General features: G+C 43.3%; 2 protein-coding genes across 2 annotated transcripts; both read right to left on the reverse strand.

Annotated features, from left to right (window-relative positions):
- Positions 1-9,998: 9,998 nt before the first annotated feature.
- LOC110473885 (nuclear cap-binding protein subunit 2) lies at positions 9,999-13,566 on the reverse strand. Its single transcript, XM_021536812.3, has 4 exons — positions 13,397-13,566; positions 13,131-13,312; positions 12,276-12,414; positions 9,999-11,695 (listed from the first exon to the last, which is right to left on the reverse strand). Exons 1-4 carry the CDS (start codon positions 13,475-13,477, stop codon positions 11,624-11,626), a joined length of 474 nt encoding a protein of 157 aa, XP_021392487.1. The 5' UTR covers positions 13,478-13,566; the 3' UTR covers positions 9,999-11,623.
- An 839-nt stretch (positions 13,567-14,405) lies between these two features.
- Positions 14,406-18,962, reverse strand: PIGZ (phosphatidylinositol glycan anchor biosynthesis class Z (Gwada blood group)). Its single transcript, XM_021536811.2, has 2 exons — positions 18,830-18,962; positions 14,406-18,421 (listed from the first exon to the last, which is right to left on the reverse strand). Exons 1-2 carry the CDS (start codon positions 18,945-18,947, stop codon positions 16,860-16,862), a joined length of 1,680 nt encoding a protein of 559 aa, XP_021392486.2. The 5' UTR covers positions 18,948-18,962; the 3' UTR covers positions 14,406-16,859.
- Between the last annotated feature and the right edge of the window lie 131 nt (positions 18,963-19,093).

Below are 19,093 nucleotides of genomic sequence, written 5' to 3' on the forward strand. Positions count from 1 at the left end.
TCAGAGTGAGTGAAAGTGATAAATTGCCACTCAACATCTTTCCCACAGAGCTGCAGAAAATGTGTTTGGCATCTATTAATACTGTTTGGAGCTTGGCTAATATGGGACACACTCTGCACAATCATAGGGAAAAACCTTATGTCAACACAGAATCTGGCTGATCTCCCTGCCACTGCCGGAAGCTCTAAACAGAGACTTCCACTGTCCACTGATGGTCCTGGAATTAACCCCATTCCTTAGCCAATCCACTCAACACAGCCCCAGAAATGCATTTTACAGAAAATGGTTCTCCAAAGAAAATCATCAAATTCAAGACCTGCCAAAAACTCCATGTTCTGCCTTTTTGTCCCTTTTCAGTGGAAGCAAACAGGAAGACAGGGTCCAATTTAAAATTACACTTTCCTTTGTATACATAAGAGAAAGAAAGGCCACACATCCACTAGTCCATTCCAATTAGCCCAGCAGCACTCAGATTAAACTATTCCTCACACATGACTGATCCTTCTGGTTTTGATCACTGGTGAAACTGAACCCACGTGTGAAAGTAACACATACCAATAAAAAGACGTATCATTTTGTTTTGCAGAAGAACTGGGGGGAAGGATAATCAATGTTACTAAAAATAGCACAGGATGTGAACAGAACATACTGGCCAGAGCCAAACACGTCACAAAGAGCATGTCATAAATTTATCGGAATATAAAACATTTTGCTAATTTTAACTAAGTATTAACAACCATCCAGGGACTATCCTGACTGTAACTATGTTATTTGGGAAGATGTCACAGGTTTTACACCAACTGTAATGCGAACTCTTGGTACTCAGAACTCAGTACTATGGTGCAGCTGACAAGTTCCATCAGCTTGATGAACTTGGGAGATCTTTTTCAACCTTAATGATTCAAACACACAGCTACAAATGCAGTTGAGGGCCAGGTCACAGCATCCAGCAATTCCACCATTAGAGTCACCCCAGTTAACTTAAATGTGTGACTCTGAGGCAGAATATAGCACACATTTGGTGGCTCTGACATTCACAAATCAAGTCACAGCAAGGCAGTGATCTGCAGCTTTTCAGTGCCTTCTCCCCAGAAATTCATATTTTGGCCTTAGCTTCCCATTAGGTCACCTTATGTTTTCCTCATTTTCAGCAGACAAATTTGGCTTTATCAATTAAATTCTCCCCAGAAGGCACTCACTAGCACTGCTGATCAAATTACACAGATGCAGAGAAGAGCACTCAAATGTGGTATTATCATCCATGCAGCTTGGAATGTAAGCCAAAGAATATATTGGAGAATTTTAAGCAGGAAACAACATTGTGCTAGCAGGTAATCTTCTAGATACTGGAAGAAAACATGGAGAGGAAGCAAAAGTTCATAAAGAAGTCACATTGCTTCAAACAAGCATGACTTCTAAAAAACATGGAAATTTCACATTCAAAACTGATTGATAACCTCTTCTCAATTAAAGCACATGAAACTCTATGTGAACACAAGAAAATAGTTTTCTTATCACAGATGCCCAAAAACCAGAACATGTTGCCCAAAAATGTTGTGGAGCATGCCTCCTTGGAGATGTTGTTCAAAACTGGGCTGGACAAGGCCCTGGGCAATCTGCTTTGTGCTATCCTGTTAATGTCTGCCTGATACAGGTCAACCAAGGACTGAGATTAATAATTTCAGCTTTTCCTGTTTGATTTATACTGCTCCTTTAATCAGATAAATAGAAAGGGAACATTCTGTTTTCTTGATTAAGAATCACATTAAAAAGTTGCCATTTTTCTCGTATTAAGCTATTGTTTAGTCAAATGCATTCAAACAGACAATTCATTTCAGTGTTCCCAAACTCAAAAGGGATTAAAACCTGATGAAGTGCTTTAAAGACAATGTACTGTCCCTCTGCCAGGTCTCCCAAGAGTGATATTGGAGATACCAGACCATTCACAGAGGAAATGTCCCTTCAGTACATATCACAGATGCAAAGGCCCTTAACAAAGGCAACACTTAAAATTCTTGACTCTTTAACACATAAAAAGGTAGCTTACACCCAAAAATGAATGAAATGCAGTTAAGTCCAAACAGTTGTGTGAGAGTTAAACATGAGCTTCTGGGGAAGGTATTTCCAAGCTGGCTCAAAGTTGTCAAGCAACTGCTGACACATAATGGTAATTCAGAGAAGGCAACTTTTGCTCTTAATGATCCAGACACAACTGCCTCAAAAATTATGCTAGAAATTAAACCTGTGCTTACAGTGCAGCCTGCTCTGAACACTGCCTTGCTGACATATGGCCTCAGCATGCTTCCTGTCACTTTGAATTCTTCCAAGGACAGATGTGGGCTGTGCACTGAAGCAGGTTGCCTCTGTGTTCCCTGCTGCACTCAGAACAGCTGCATTACAGCTGTATACAGCATTTACTACAGGAGGAGAGGAAACAGTCAAATGCTTTTGATAATGGGACTGGATCCCTGTCCTTTACAGGAAGGATGCCAGGCTACTTGTGGTAAACTTTGCAACCACAGAAAACAGAAAATTTGCTATCAGTAAGTGAATAAATACAGCTTAGCCAAGAAATAGGGAAATAATTGCAAGCACTAAAATCTTTTCTTTCAGCACTTAGCAGAAGACCTAAGATGCTTAACTGGAATTCTTCAAGGAAAGTATGAATCACACTGCTTTAATAAAAAAATCAACTTGCAATTTCCTAGCTTCATGGGGAAAAATAAAATATTCAGGTTTCTTTTTAATACATTGATAGGGCATAATTGGAAAAAAAAAGAAAAAAATAATAGTTCAGGAATAATGGCTGTCATCCCCACAGATCCCTGTGTTGTACTGGTGAACCTGAGAGTGAAACCACTGAGTACAGCTCCGCAACACAGTAACCCACCAATTCATGTCCAGAAGTGACACAGCTCAGAGCATCTCTGTTCCTACCAGAGTTAGCCCAGAACATAATCAGCCTTCCACAAAAATCAAGAGATGCTAGTGAATGTTACAAATGGCATACAGAACTCGAAAGACAAATGTGTTGTTCTGCAGCACAACAATGATCATTGCTGACATGTATGTTGCATCAACACCCATCAATATAGGGCCTTTTTCCCCACTGAAAAGGTGCAACATACTCAGAACTGCAAATACAGCAATAGATGCAAAAAGTTTTTCACTTCCAGGTTTATAGCCCTGTTCATAGGATGTTTAATTTATAAAGAAAATAACCTCACATATATGAAGTTTCAGAAGTTCAAGTGCTCAGTACACTTAGCAAAAATACTCTAATGTCACTCACATCTAGAAACTGAGATCTTTTTTTCTTAAAAAATTGTCCCCCACATATGACAGCAAAAACTCTGTCTCCCATTCTCTTCCCTGGCCTATACACAGTAATGCCACGAAGGTCTCTGAATTAATTCTTTACACACACTAAAAAAAATCAAAGGAAAAGTGGGTCCTCCTTGTGCTATATTCAACTAACAAGTTCAAGTCCACTGAAAACAGTTATTTCACTCAAAAACTAAGCTGTGAATACTCTAAAAAAATGCTGGAATTTCACAGAGGGTGTTTTATGTAATTGTACACATAGCTTTTATTAATTCTTCCATGATTTTTTTAATGTGCCCAGAAACTGAATTAATAAAGGGTTTAAAAGAAACATTCATTTTTTACAGACTTTCAGGAAACTTTTCTGACATTTTTCTCAACAAATGGAAATGCTGTTCATGACCTGAGGGCTTTCTTTAAGGATCATAAATAGAACATTTCATATTTGAATGGAACTAGAATTCCTAATGATATAACGACAATTTATACCTTCCCTCTTTCAATACCCATCTTTGAATCATGTCTGAAAAGCAACAATGTAATCCTTACAAATGCAGAACACCTTTCCTCCATTTAAAAGGGAGGATGAATAGAAATTGGCGCTTTACCTCTAGCTTTTGTTACCACTATTCCTTTGCAGTTTCAGTCTCTCACGTCTCTACTGTAAGTTATACTGTCACTGATAGAAGTTCTGGCAACAACATATTCAGCAATAAAAAAATGTTTTAAAATAATGAATTATTTTAAAATGTTAACACAAAATGCATTTTTATTATATGCTTTATAAACTAGAAAATCAATTACACCTTAGAATTTAAAAAAAATGAAAACTTGCTTTTAAAAAGTCCTAGTGCACTATATTTACACTTTACTTTGTTCAGGTATTGTGTATTTGGAAATCACAAAGCTCATTTCCTAGGATTGTAATGATATGCAGTTAAGAGAGAACTTCCTTGTTAATTGCCTAGGCCAGTATAAACTCCTGGCTAATACTGAAAAAGCAATTCTTGAGAGGCAATTCTGCATTTTATGTGTGCTAACACATTGACTTAAAATCTATTAAAATGTAAAATACTATAAACCTGAAATACAGACTCCAGCACTCCCACATTAAATTCAATCCAGACTAAATTCCACGTGGACATATCTGTAAACCTCCAGTGCAAACCAGCTCTCTGCAGTGCTGCCCAGCCAGCTCCACTGTCAGGGGCCACCGCAGCCCTGAGCGCCTGAAAGATTTGGTACTTGCAGCACTCAGCTTTGCATGTTTTTTCCTCTCTTGACAACTCTTCGTCTGGGAATCATTAATTACCCTCAGCTTTGTCTGAAGTTGGAGCCCTGGCTCATTCTCTCACTCTCAGTTCCACAGTGTAGCCAAGGAGGGAGTTGTGCCATGGCTTAGAGAGAGCTCCAGCCCGCCCGGCACTTGGCCCAGGTGGGAGGAACAGCACCACTCCTCCACAGACATCAAAGTGATTTATTTGTTTTCTAACAGGGAATGAGTCACTCTCACGCCTGTTTAAGTTCAACTAAACATTTTTAGGAGAAAATTTATGATTAAACACAGAATCAACACTGTTGATGGACATCACATATTTATCCAGGCTTCTGGGCTTCTTCACATATTTAATTTCTCTTTGATGACCATTATGTGTCTAGAACCTGAATTACTGACAAATTAGCTGGAATCCTCCCTCACTTTTCATATCCTTCCAGGTTTCTGCACTGTTCTGAAACAATGTCTTTCCTGTCAAACTCTGTAAACCAAGTAATATTTGCTGGTCATCATGGCCCTGAATTCTGAGAAAAATTCTGTCCTGCACATGATTATGGACAATTATCCTGAGGAACTTTTGGAAACCCTTTCAAAAGACACTCACTACTTTTTGTAACACTGTTTTGCTCAGCATCCCTAAGTCACTTTGAGATATAACTCAGGAATCAGTGCTGCTTCCAAAGGCATTTCAAGAATTCTCCTGGCATGCCAGCATGTTACATGTTTAGCTTATGGAGAAATACATAGATAAAATTCATTAAAACATATTCAGTACTTTAGTACTATGCACGCAGATCTCGCTGAACTCCATGGGAGATAAAACTAAGTTCCTGACAAGACTGCACCCTATAAAACAATAAATCAAAATATCCACCATGACTCACAGATTGAGTGTGAGAGATCTGAGTAACTTAAAATCTCTACTGAATCTCCCACTGGCAAGCTCAAACACCAGCACACACCTGCTCCTGGCATCTGTGCAAGATGGAACTTTGCAAGATTGCTGCTTTGAGGCTTTTTCACATTAATAAGTAGATTCCAAAGAGCAAATTCAGCTGGGAATTTAAAGCAGAAGCAAAAGTGCAGATTTAATGGGAAGAAAGTCTTTCCAGTTGATGGAAACATATTCCTCCTCTTACTGGTGTAAATTCAGAGAGGGGGAAAAAACCCTACAAAACCCAGAACATCACTCCTTCCACAACAGCTCCTCAGCTGACTGAAATCCTCAGTGGCAGCTCCCACTCACCCTGGAGCCAGACACGGCTTCTCACGACACCTTGTGGCAGCAGAACCAGCTGACGGGGCTTTTGTCTTCGAAAAAGTAACTTAAGGTGTGAAACAATTATATTGCAGAAAATCAAACCCAAAACAAAAAGCACCACCTTATAATCAATTAACATGAATAGCAACATTTTTCAAAACAGGAATATTCCCCATAAAAATAAAGATGCAAAGCATAAAATAATAGAAGTATTATTTTAAAGTAATAAAGTCAGAAAACTTTGCAAAACAATCTAATGCACTTTGAAGTGCATATGAACTATAGATGTACAACTATAATAATACAAGTATGAATTATTAACACTTAAAATATTCTTACCTATTTCTTACCTCTAACTAGAAAATTAGAATTTTCTTTGCACCTTTTTGCTTCCAGGAAGAGACTGGTTGAGAAGGGAAAAGCTTCATTGTCCAGAAACAAAAGGCCAAGCTGACTCAATTAGGCTAATTTATTCTGATATTTATGTTGCATGCCACTGGATAAACAGCAAAATAGTGAATCTTACTTCCCATTTGTTTTCAAATTATGTTTTGAGAAAATGTTTTTTAATTATACCTGAAAAAAACAAAACTTGTGGTTCAATATTATTCTACTGATAATATGTCAGTCCCAGAAGAATTAATAGATGGCCCACCTTGAAAAGGAAATCAGAGATAGCTCTAATTAAATAAATTAAGCCCAACAAAATTATTTTATAGTCTTTTTTTCACAAACATCCTCATAAAGGCACACAAGAAGGATGTTTTCTCAGTCATTAACTGAGTAAACACAGTTTTTTGATGGAACATATTTCACTTTCTCTCTATGCAATTTGGTGCCTGAAATCCTGACTCAGCCCCTCTTACAGCTTCTGGAACAATAGCAGTTTTTCCTGTCAGGGCAGAAACAACTGGCTTTGCCTTGACTTGGTTGGAGTATAACATAATAAAATACAAACAGGTTTTATGTAGTCAGAGATGAGCACTGGAGGACAAAGAGAAAGCTTCTGGGAGGAATATTCAAGCAGACTTGCAACTCTTACTGAACAGTCATAAAAGAGTATTCAAAAGCATTTGCTATAGCATACTCAAACCAATAAAACCCTACACCAGGAATAACTCATATTTGTTCTTCAGATGTGAAAAGATAATAACCTACATTTCACTAAGGTCATGCACACTGGGATTACTGTACCTACTTGTGTGTCTTCCTTACTCTCACCTGTTACTGTGCTGGGAAAAACATCAGTTAGCAAAGACAGCCCTGTCAGCACTAGGACTGAGGACATCAAGCACTCCAACCACCACAGGCTTGTCACAAACAGCATCAGTACTGTATGAATCAGACAAAAAATTCCTAACATTAAAAAACGGGCACTTTCCCATAGAGATACTCAGAAGCAACAGATAAGTTCTGCAAGATCCCTGAAGAACTAATGTGACTCCAGAGAAACAAGACATTTTAAGCTCTGTCTAACCTCTTGTCAAGCTGCAGACATTTACTATGTGTGCAATACACAACTTCAATTTAAAATGTGTTAGAGACCAAAAAACAGAATGTTGCTCTATGATTTGCTGGCAGTTAACACAAACTACAATTTATGTGAAATAGTGAAGCATGGACTGGCCATCTGAAGCATGGATGGGGTCAAGCCCTCCTCCAGTATCATGGGTGTGCTTTGGCAAGACCTAAAGAGGTTGCTGGGAGCAGGGAGAGAAGTTACCACAGACACTGCATATGGCAATATCCGGTGGAAAAGGAAACCAAGCTAAACAGAGAAAGAGCCATGGGCTACAAATCTGCAAATCCTGACCTCCATTTGCCTCCACTCTAAAAAATGGTCTACAGACTTCTCTTGGATGGAAATCAGGGTTTTGGTCACTTCTCCAACCGAATCAAGGCGAAATCTCCACAGCATAACCGCAGCCCCCGCCCTGAGTGCCACCCCCGGGTGCCAGCAGCCACCCCCTGCCAGAGGCGGTATCGGGCCATGGACACCTCACCTGCACTGCCCCTGGTGGCACTGAACTTCACCCTCCTGCTGAAGCAAACATTCACCACATCTCACCTCACCTGCTACTCCGAGCTGCAAGGAAGAGTTTGGCCTCTTAATTTTTTTTTTTCTGTAAAGAACTCAAATAGACACTCAAATGGCCTTCAGGTGGAAGCTATAATAAACTTGGAGAATGGTATTACCTCATTGAAGTAAAACACATCTTTGTTTCAGAGAGCAGGCTGGGAAGCAGAGTGGCAGGAAGGTCATCCCCATAAACTGTGGAACCCTGACACAAGAACTGATCTCTCCTGCTTTCAGAAAGGTGTTTCACAAGACCAGCAAACTTTCTTCTTATGGAACCCTCCTCTACTGGCAGGGGTGCAATATACTTCATATCTTTGTGCAGTTAGACAGTCTTAAATACCAATATTATCATTTCATTGGTTCTAAAACACAATGTTTTGAAGTCCAGGACACTTCCCCATCTCCACCAATTTTTTGATACACCACTGACATTGGTAAGGCCCTAGACTTACCTGAAAGTATCAAATACACTCGGCTAGGAGAAACATGAGAGTGCAAAGAAAAATGCACACCCTAATTTGTCTTCATTTACATGCCCTGGCATAAGGTACTTGTGATTTAGAAACTCAAATTATGAGCAGGTCAATCCCTGTGGATAGCATTCCTTTGAGTAGAATAGCCTTTCCTCTAGAGATGAAACCATATTCAAACCATGTCAATTTTAGTAGTTTTCATCAATTTTTTTCCTTCACAAGAAGCCAAATCTGACAAGATGTGGAAGATGAGACGGTGGTGGATATTAGCTTAAATATTTTCAGGTTTGTTTTTTTTTTTTTTTAATTCTCTAAGTAGAAAGGACGGTTAACACCAACAGCTATAATAAATACAAGTATGAATTATTAACACTTAAAATACTCACCCTAAACAGAGCTTGTCTGCTGCACGGGGCAGTGAAGTAACCTAACACACAGACCACCATGGAATGAGCTGCCCCGAGACACTGCTAACAAGATTGTGTCAGTCATTGAAAACAAATGTCTCTAATGCTTTTACACTCCACTGATTTTACCCTGTAATTCCCAGACTCAAATGTTACGAATACAAACCTTATTTGCAGCCATTGCTGCCTGAGAGGTATGTAAATCAGCCCATGAGCCTGCACCAGTCTCATGGGCTGATTTCTAACTGCTCTAATTTCTAACAGCCTCCCTTCCATCAAGGCATACCTAAGTTTCCACTCATATTCTTAGTTGCTGGGTTTTTTTTATGGATACAATTACATAAAAGTAGCTAGTTATGATGAACAAGCACTTAGAAATGCTAACACAGAGCTTGAACTTCCATGAAAGTGTTTCCAATTGTAATGAACTAGCTTGTCCAAGAAGCATGGGAGATTCTGTCCTTCCAAGACAACCTAATCACACTGCACCAGTGTGCCAGAAAGCTGAAGATGTTCCCAGAAAACTTTCAATTACTTGATTCAGTTCCTTTCATTAAGCACTAGGTTCTGCAGACCCAGATGCAATTTTGGTTAAGGAAGGCAACAATCAAACCATGTTCAATTTCCTCTACACTGAGCTTTTGAGATTCTAAGAGTCCACACGACATATCAGCTGGTTTTAAATCCCATTGTGACTGGTATCTCTCAAAACAGAACATGTTACTTTAAAACACTCTTTCCAGACCCATTGCACATAAGCAGCAAGGAACAGTGATTGTTGTTACAGACAATTATTATCATCTCCATCTCATTTGAGAATGACTTTCTGAGAAGTACTGGCAGTACTTACATTAAAGAAACAATTTTAGACCTCATTTTTATAGACGATCACCTTGAAAATTACTTCTTACACAGCAAAGACTTTCCCATTTACTTCACTATCAAGAAACAATTTCTGCCCTGTAATCCAAAGAAATTCAAACCAGAATGAAGAGCATTAACCAAACACCTTTCCAAATCCAGGTAAGAACAGAACAAGCCTGAAAACCCTGGCAAAGGGAAAGAATATTAATTCTTTCTATCTTAAAAGAGATTAGAACAAAGGATATGACCAAGAGTCTGAGTAGAGGTCCTCTAGTTCACTGATTTTGTTAAAAAAAAAAAAAGTAACAAACAATTTTAATGTTACAGCTTTATTTAAAAGAAAGTGACTTTATAGTTTTTGGTAACATATCTTTTACACAAAATTGATACAACAAAAAATAAACTTCAGCAGTGTTCTAGAGCAGATTACAGGCTGTAAACTCATAGTCAAATATACTATATTGGAAAAGGTAATTTTGTTCAAAGCTTATTTACAAACCAGCACCAAGTGATCTCAAAAGTCTAGTTTTACTCAACATGCCAAAAACTTGAAACTCACACTTCCTAAGTAAGGAGTTGTTCAATTTCACTTGTATTTATAATCACAGTTTTTTTTATTTTTTTAATTTTTAATTTACAGTAACAGTTGTTAACTGTATGTAAGAAACACATCAAAATTTCCTACAATACCTTCAGTGACTAAAACTTAACTTTTGTACACCTTTGAAAGTTTATAAGGAGTCATGGACAACAAGGTATTTGCACAAAATTAGGAATTGACGTTTACATAGAACTCAGAAGTCCCTGAAGAAATTTCAAAGCCCCGTAACAGTTCTTTTTTAACTATTTCATTTCAGCAAATCAATTTCCTTGATCTTGGATCGTATTTTTTAAACCAACGTCTGCAGTACATCAAAATTCCAACATATCAACAAGCATTACGAATAGGATCCAGCAGGGAAAGAAAAACCAAAACAAGCTACATAATCCTGAAATCCTTTTACCATGAGACCACATGCTCAGTAGAAAGCAAAACTCCTCCCAAATCTTTTTTATTTCTATTTTTAAGTTGCCTGAAATCAAGTTCTCAAATAGAAAACCTGTTTTGGGAAGAAACTTTCTCATTATAAAGCCAGTTCCTCAAACATCCCATTTTGGGGATAACTTGGCTTCATGCAACCCTTACAGGCACAGGGAAAATACTGTCCCCAAATATTAAGGCTGCAGAGATCTAACAGATGGGGCAAAATACTAGTACTCAAATGGTGAAATAGTAGTACTGTAATTCTTGTATTTGCTCTTCTCTGTCATGCAGTCACAACTGTACTTTGGAGAAGACAACAGAGGTCTGTTTCCTCCTCTCTGATCATCTGCTTCTCACTTTATGACTCCTGAACTAAATCTGTTTTATTATGGCTGTTCATGTAAACGTTCTAGGAACAGAATCAGCAGAAAACGATGCTAATCCAGTAGTGCCAGATAATCTGCAACTTAAAAGTCTTCTCTAGAAATTGAAAAACTTCCTTATAAATTCCACTTCCTTTCCAGGCTCTTTGCCTTTTTCTTTCCTCTGTGAAACATCCACCAATCATCCTTTATCACTGCTCTACACCCTGTGATACCAATGTAAACAAAACCCAGTAGAATAATCAAGTTTTGCCAGAGAAAAAAAGAAGCACCATAACATAGCATCTTTGCTCCTTTCAGAAAGTTATAGCAGCATTTTGAGACCAACGCCTCAGCACTCTAATGCTTCAAGCCTTGCTCCCAGATCCTCTGCAATGCTTTGGGATCCTGGTATTAAAACAAAGAGGTATTGAACACAAGATGTGCTCACGGGAACGTGGATAGGAGTTTCTGTGAACTGTGTGAAACAGACCTACTTTGTGCCTGGGGACATTTACTATGCAGATTTGGTTCTCTTGTGCAGCTGAGGAGTCACTGGCACTGAACAGTTTTGCCATAGCCACCTCTTCCAGCATCATAGTCTTGCCGATACTCATCTCGGACCTAACGAAGGGGGAAGAAAGGGAAATCCAGAAAAGACAAAGATAAACAATTTCTCAAAAACTGTTACAGCAGTAGAATACAGTCATACCGACATCACAACATTTAAGTGGCTACATGGAGCTGTCTGACCAAAGAAAAGGTAAAGTGCATCATGCAGAAGCCCAGAACAGCGTCAACCAACTTCCTCTTTCATGTCTGAGGACTCTCTAACCAACACAGCCCAAACAATGATGGCCAGCCTTGGGCTTTGGCAGTAGAAGCCACTGCCACCTGCTCCACTTGGGGTATGCCAACTGCTGTCCTGTGTGTTCCTGACAGCCCCTTACATTTTCTGGGCTTACTTAATAGCATTATCTCCCCAGGCAGCCAAGAGTTGTTTCTGCAAGTACTTCTAGTGAAATTTACGAAAGAGTTATTTATTCCTAGTGGATTACACTGGCACTGATCAGATGTCTTCCAGTGTTATCTTAAACCATGACTCCTAAACTGCTACTTCTGACATCGTTCTGTGTACATTCAAAATCAAGAAGTTTGGCAAAGTCACCATTCCCTTAAAACCCCAGACTGTACAACAACCTACCTGCCCCCCTGATCGTCCACGGCCATACTGCCTGCCCTCCTTAAACCCTGCATCCCAGTCTGTCCTTATGATCCTGTCATCAAGTCTGGTCCCATTGATGTATCGCATTGCATTTTCAGCATCTCCTCTGGCATAATACCTTAGGAATATGTTAATGAAAAAAAATGGACTCCTATTTTCACCACATGGGAAAATGAACAATACCAGACAGGCTACAAAACCAAGTCTTTGCTTGAACCACTTTTATGAAATTATACCACCTAAGAAAATTCCCAGTGAAAGGGTGAAACATGCAGCAATTCAAGCATTAAAAAGTTTGTCAATCATTTAACAGAACAAAAGTATATTGCCAAAGAGTGGGGAGACCTAGGCATGCTCTGTTCATGCTGCAAACTTTCACCAATCTGGTGAGTTCACTGGAAGCAGTAACAGAATAATCCTCAGAAATGTGCACATAATGAAGTCACACGACGGGGATGAAAGACGCCAACGGAAATTTTACATGTCTGTTTTTATGAAAAGAAAGACCTTTTTACCTCGGCAAGGAGAATATAAATTTACTGCAGAGGTCAACTACCTAAGAGTTGTCTGGGTTAAAGTATCAAAGTGAAAGCAATCTGATAAACCCACTCCACATGCAGTGTATGCTCGAATACAGAATCACGGTTGGAAAAGACCTGTAAGATCATCAAGTCCAACCGTGAGCCCAGTCGTGCTCTCTCTCGCCAGGGTCTCCCACAGACGCTTTAGCAAACGATTAATTTTATCCTCGGACAACTCCCTGGTGACTCAGAGCCCGCAGTGCAAGCAGCTCACCCACACCCTGACCGATCTCGCCACACCGCACAAGGATACTCCACGAAGCAGAAGCCGCAGGCGGTTTTCTTCACTTTGTCCAGCCCCATTATGACCTTCTTAATGTCGCCGCTTTTGCCGAAGAGCTCGTGGATCTGCTCCTCCGTGGTGTAGAAGGAGAGGTTTCCCACGTACAGCGTGCAGCTCTTCCTCAGCAGCCGCTCCTGCTCGTAGCGCGTCCCCTGGGCCGCAAGGACACAGCGTTACCTCGCGGCGCGGCCCGGCCCGGCCGAACCGCGCGGCGCCCGCCCCCGGCCGCGGCTCACCCTGAAATGCTGGTCCCGGTACTGGCTGAGCTCGGCGTAGGAGTCGCTGCGCAGGATGCTCAGCGTGCCGCCGGAGCTCATGGCGGCGCTGCCCAGCCCGGCCCGGCGGTGCCCGGCCCGGGACGCACCGACAGCCCCGGGACGCACCGACAGCCCCGGCCCGGCCGCCCCCGCCGCCTTCCCGCGCCCCGCGCACGCGCCCCGCGGCCGCCGGGCGCGCAGCCAATGGCGAGGCGATGCGCGCTCTCGCGAGCGCGGCGGGGCGGGGCGTGCGGCGCCTCTCGCGAGCGCGGCGGCCATGGCGCTGCTGCGGGCGCTGCTGCTGCTGCTCTCCAGCCCGCGGCTCGTGGAGCGGCTCTCGGAGTCGCGGCCCATCCGCGCCGCCGCCCGGGTCACCGCCGGCGCCCTCACCCGCGGCCAGCGCCACCTGGCCCCGCGCCTGCTTCGCCTGCGCGACGCCTTCCTCGCCGAGCTCAAGGACGGCGCCCGCGCGCGGGGGTGGCCGTGGCCGCGCGGGCCGGGCCGCGGCGGCCGCCCCGGACCAGCGCCGTGATCGCCGCTGCGAGCGGGCGGCAGCTGCGGACAGCGCCGTGATCGCCGCTGCGAGCGGGCGGCAGCTGCGGACAGCGCCGCGGAGGAGACGGGGCCCGCCGCCGCTCCCCTCGCCGAGCGCACGGAGCGCCTTGGCACCGGCGGGTGACAGCGGAGCCCCGGCAGCCGCTCCGGACCCCGGCCGTGCCCGAGCTGTGGATGGCGAGCTGCGGACTGGACGGTGCGTTCCTCATCGCGTGGCCTGGAGCGACTCCTCGGGAAAGCATGAACACGGGAAGCTGCTCCTCATCGGTTTCATGGATCTCCATTTCAAAGACAGTATACACGTCCCACGGTTCTCAGGAACAAACAGACTTACTTTATAATCACCCACAATGCTGTGAAGATTGTCACTTTAAGCGCTTGATAGGAAACTTAAAATAAAATCACAATTCTCACAGGAGTACCTGTAACAATGTCTGTTTATACAGGAGTAATACTCTATATTTGATACAGTTTTGTTACAAAAAGGGCTTTAAGTGATGATGATGGACAGGATAACAGACATCTTACAGGAAGGTGTAAGAGATTCAGTAGCTATCCTAAAAGCACACCTCAAGTCTATTGTAGCAAGAAAGGTTTACAGAGAAAAAAATTACCAATAGAGCTATTCTACATATAAATGAAAATACAGATACATAATGGAAAATGATACATCCATCACATATAATACCTGGGGAAGGTTTGCTTAGGACACTATCTGATAACACCTATGACACTACAGCAGTTAACCTTCCTTCAGAGCATGTTTCACTGATCCAGCTGAGCAGAGGCTCAGTTAACTGGAGAGGGTAATTTCCACTCCTTTTATCATCTCAGGTGGGAAGAACCTAGTAGTTTTGTAGTTTTCTGCATTGCTGGTAAAATTAAACCTCCAGCATGGATGGAGAAACTGCATCTACAGTGTAAATGCAAAGGTCTGGCTGGCAAGACAGAAGCAGTATATTGTTAATCTGAGCTGGTGTTTGTAGTCCAGATTCTGTTGCTGGCTCTCTGCAGGTTACCTGTGCAGTGGTAGAGAAGTAATCATCCCGTGGGAATGGTGCTCCATTACATCCCCCAAGAGTTTAAAGATGTACCCCACTCAGACTGCCAGAATTTGTAAGTTTTATGAAAATAATGTATAAGATTTAAGTTATTTAAGAAAGCTGAAAATGGGAAGCAGGACATGGAGCACCTGCTGTGGCACACAGTTGTGTTGTCCCAGTGTAAGAGAACAAAAAGAAAACTAACTTGGAAAATACATTTGCTGTCACAATGCTTTCACAATTACTTACACTACTTTGTGAGTCACCAGTACAAAGACAGGCACCTCTCCCCCTGCCTGCCCTCAAACACACACCTTTAACTTACAGGCAGGCAGCGGTGAAGAGTGAACTATGTAGGATGAACATAGAGGCAACACAAGACAAAATGTTTTACAAGAAAACAAGAGCCATGTTCCCTAAACATCTAGGTCATACCTATAGCTTGCAAAATACAGACCATTCATATATTCATTTTTCCTAGATTCTCCTTAGAGCCTGGCATCAACCTGTATTATTCTTGTCTCTGTTGAAAACCTGGCTCTTAAGACCTTATGTAAGGTTGTGTGGGTGAAGAACTGCCAGAAGCATTACCACCTTTGTGAGCAGAAATAATTCAAGTGTCAGATTTGTTTCAGAGAGAGAGGCTTGATCTACAACGCGTGTGCCAAGTCAGGATGTTTTGGATCCGGAAGTTCACGTAGGCAAAACCAAATATTGTAGGTCATGCTGTGCTATTGAGCATATATATCATTGTCAGCTGAAGCCCAGTTGTTGGTATCCAGTTTAAAAAGGGACTGCTTTCCAGTGGAAAGCCAAGATAGGAGCTGTCATTGCCACCGAGCTGATTTCATGGGAGCAGTCAGCGCACGGGGAGAGGGCGCAGCGGATGCGGCTCCTCCCTCGAGGCTGCCTTCCCTCCACGGCAGCAGAACGGGGGGGATCTCTGACCTGTGCCGAGCCCGTTCAGAAATGCTTCTGGTGCAATGGCACGAAGGATCAAATCCCTCCCAGTTACCCGCTTTCTGTCTGCGCAGCTCCTCGATCCAGCTCCCGCAGGAGACAGTCGTGGCAGAGCAGCGACGGCTGCGAGAGCGGCGGGAGCGCGCAAGGGAAGGAGCGCCCGAGCTGCAGCCGCGAACACCGCCCACCCTTAATGCCATCACGGTGCTGCCCGCCCGAGCTGCCCGGGCGGAACGTGGGTAGCACGTTCACGAGGATGGAACTGTGGCAAGGAAGGCTAAACACGCAAAGCTTGGATTTTAGGATTTAGCACAAGTATTTAGACTGAAGCATCCTCCATGTTCTAAATCAGATTCTGCCAGATCAGTGCTGGGGGTTTTTCAAGACAGACCCGCCCAAGGCAGTGGTGACTGCAGTCTGGTCTAATGAATTTTTAAGAGCATAAAATAAAAGATTACTGAATCAGACCAGCTTTTATCTAAAACTGTAACCTCTCTCCAGCATCTGAATTCATGCCTATTATCAGTAAACATCCCACAGTCCCCAAACCCTGCCAGATTATTAGAGCTTTCAAAAATAAACTTCACATGGAAATAGCTAAGCTTCAGTCACAGTTTTGGTGGGCTCTGAATTCATACTCTCTCATCAGGAGAATTACAAAAGTTCATATGAAATAGCACAGGGTTGAGTAAGTCAAATTTTAAGCAGATTCGATCCAGAACTGGCTACCCTAAGAGTGGGAGGAATGGGAATAAAGAGATGTGGGAGAGCTCCCCGTGCCACTGCTGATTCTGAAAGGGGGGTGTATGAGAGAAGAAGGTCTCACACCACCATCAGACAGTTCCCAAATGAAGTGAAGGACTAAAACTTTGTTCTCCTAAAATCTAAAGTCTCTGATGATCTCTGTTTAGCTCAAGGATGTAAAGTCCTAACTGACTCCTCCAATTTCCACTGTCTAGGACAGGTATTTGTGGTGGGTCTTCCATTGATAAGTGAGGAAATATCAAAGTCTCATTCTTGAATGAGACGCCACATTTTGTAATTGTGGCTCTGACAGTACCAGGGATTATAATAAAGATGTGGCAGTCACTGCAGGCAAAATTGCTTGCTTGCTGCTGTACTGTCTGGCAGAGGGCTTCTTCTCCAGCCCCAGCCATGTCAATGACTTCCACGTGCACATCTGTCTTCTTGATATTGAGCAGAGACCTTGGAGGCATGTAGGTGTGTGCAAAAAGCAGAGTGTAGTGCTGCGGATGCCTTGAGGATGCTGGAGAATGGATGAGCTGCTCCAAGTGAAACAAACAGGGAATGAGCCCTCCCTGGTGCAAGCACCCGAACAGAAGTGCCCCCAGAAGGTTGAACAGAACAACGAGGAGTTTCCATTTCACAGCTCTGTTTGGTGACGCGCTGAACAGGACCAACGGCAGGATGAGAGGGATGAGAAACCGAGGCTCCTGGTGACTGAACAGGGAGAGAAATGCCAAAGGAACAAAATAAAACAGCAGCAACGTTGGACTGCCCTCCGAATGCACCAGGAGCCCAGGCAGGCCATGGCAACGCCATCTGACCAGCATTAACTGGTGGACATATTTCTTTAGCATTTTAAAGCCAGCACTGATGGCCAGAATATGTAAGATACCAAACAGCATTACTCCATTGACTGTAAAATGTGTAACTCGTGGGTGACTTCCATGCAGTGCAAGATTATGAGGATTAAGATTATAGCTGAGAAAATTGAAGGGGGTTACTACCATTCTGTCATGCAGTTGAGTGATTATATCAATTAGGCTGCTCTTGTTAGTGCTGTAGATGTTGTCTAAGCTCACGGAGGTAAAATAGAAGGTGTCAGCAGTTATGAAAACAAAAGCAGTAAAACATGCACATAGGATAAACTTCAAGAAGTGTTTTATGAGAGTTTTAATGCTCTTTTGAGAGTCAACAATTAAACCAGCCCAGTAAAGCAGAGGCATTAGAGCAAATGCTAGAAAGGTTGGCCTGTTGAAAAACCCAGCAGTTGTTATGACACCTATGAGAGAGCTGCTTGTAGGCTCTGCTGAGCAGCCACTGGACTTCCTTGAAGAAACCAGTACCATGAGAAGAGCAAAGAGAAGTCCTTCAAGTGTGTTGGTAAATGTTCTTGTATAAAACACCAGCGTGACATAGGATCCAGCAAGAAGCACCAGCGCTTTCCACGGATCTGCTCCCCAGAAAGGGGCCAATCGATAAACGCTATAGTCGAGTATGAAAGAAAAGATTGTAAAAAGCAGGCGAGGAGATACAAGGAGAGTGTAGCTGTTGATGCAACTTGAACATATGTCCAACTGCTGCAAAGACTTGATCACCCAGTACGTAACTCCTGATGTCATTAATGGGAAAACAACTGTTCTGCAAGGAGAGTTGGTAAGGAACTCCCATGGATAATAGACCTGTAGATTTAAAATATCTCCTACAGAGGAAGAGAAAAATACATATAGATAATAAAAAATACATATAGATAATATATTTTATTCATAAATTCAGCATTAGGGATATTACTTGGTATAAGAGGTATCACAATACAGAGCAGCTTCTAAACTTTTGAAACTGGTGTCAACCTTGACATTTCCAGGAGCGTACCATTCATTTTTACAAAGCATCGAGAAGCCTTTCATAGTAATGTGGCTCGCTGTGACAGAACAGAGCAGGAACCCACCCACCCGGCCAGCCCTGCGGATTCTGTCTGCGCGGCTTGCGGGACTCGCTGTGCGCCAGGGCGGGATCCCCGGGAACACCCGCCTGGCCGGCGCTGCGGGACACGCTGCCCGCGCCGCTTCGAGCCCGCGCGGGACCACCGCGTCCCGGGCGCTCGCCTTACCTGCCATGACCTCGGGCGCCTGGAAGAACTCGTCGGGGTGCAGGTACCCGCTCTGCGGCAGGAGGCACCAGCCCGCCCGCAGCGCCGCCAGCAGCGCCCACAGCGCCCGCGCCACCATGGCGACCGCGGCCCCTCGCACCGCACCGCCAGGGGGCGCGCGGCGCACGGACGAGGCGCCGCAGCGGGAGCCCGGCGCGCATGCGCAGCGCCCCCCGCCGAAAGCCACGGGATCCCGGGATCAGCGAGGCTGGGAAGGGCCCGGGA

This window comes from Lonchura striata, chromosome 10 (assembly GCF_046129695.1).
Source record: "Lonchura striata isolate bLonStr1 chromosome 10, bLonStr1.mat, whole genome shotgun sequence".
NCBI lineage: Eukaryota > Metazoa > Chordata > Aves > Passeriformes > Estrildidae > Lonchura > Lonchura striata.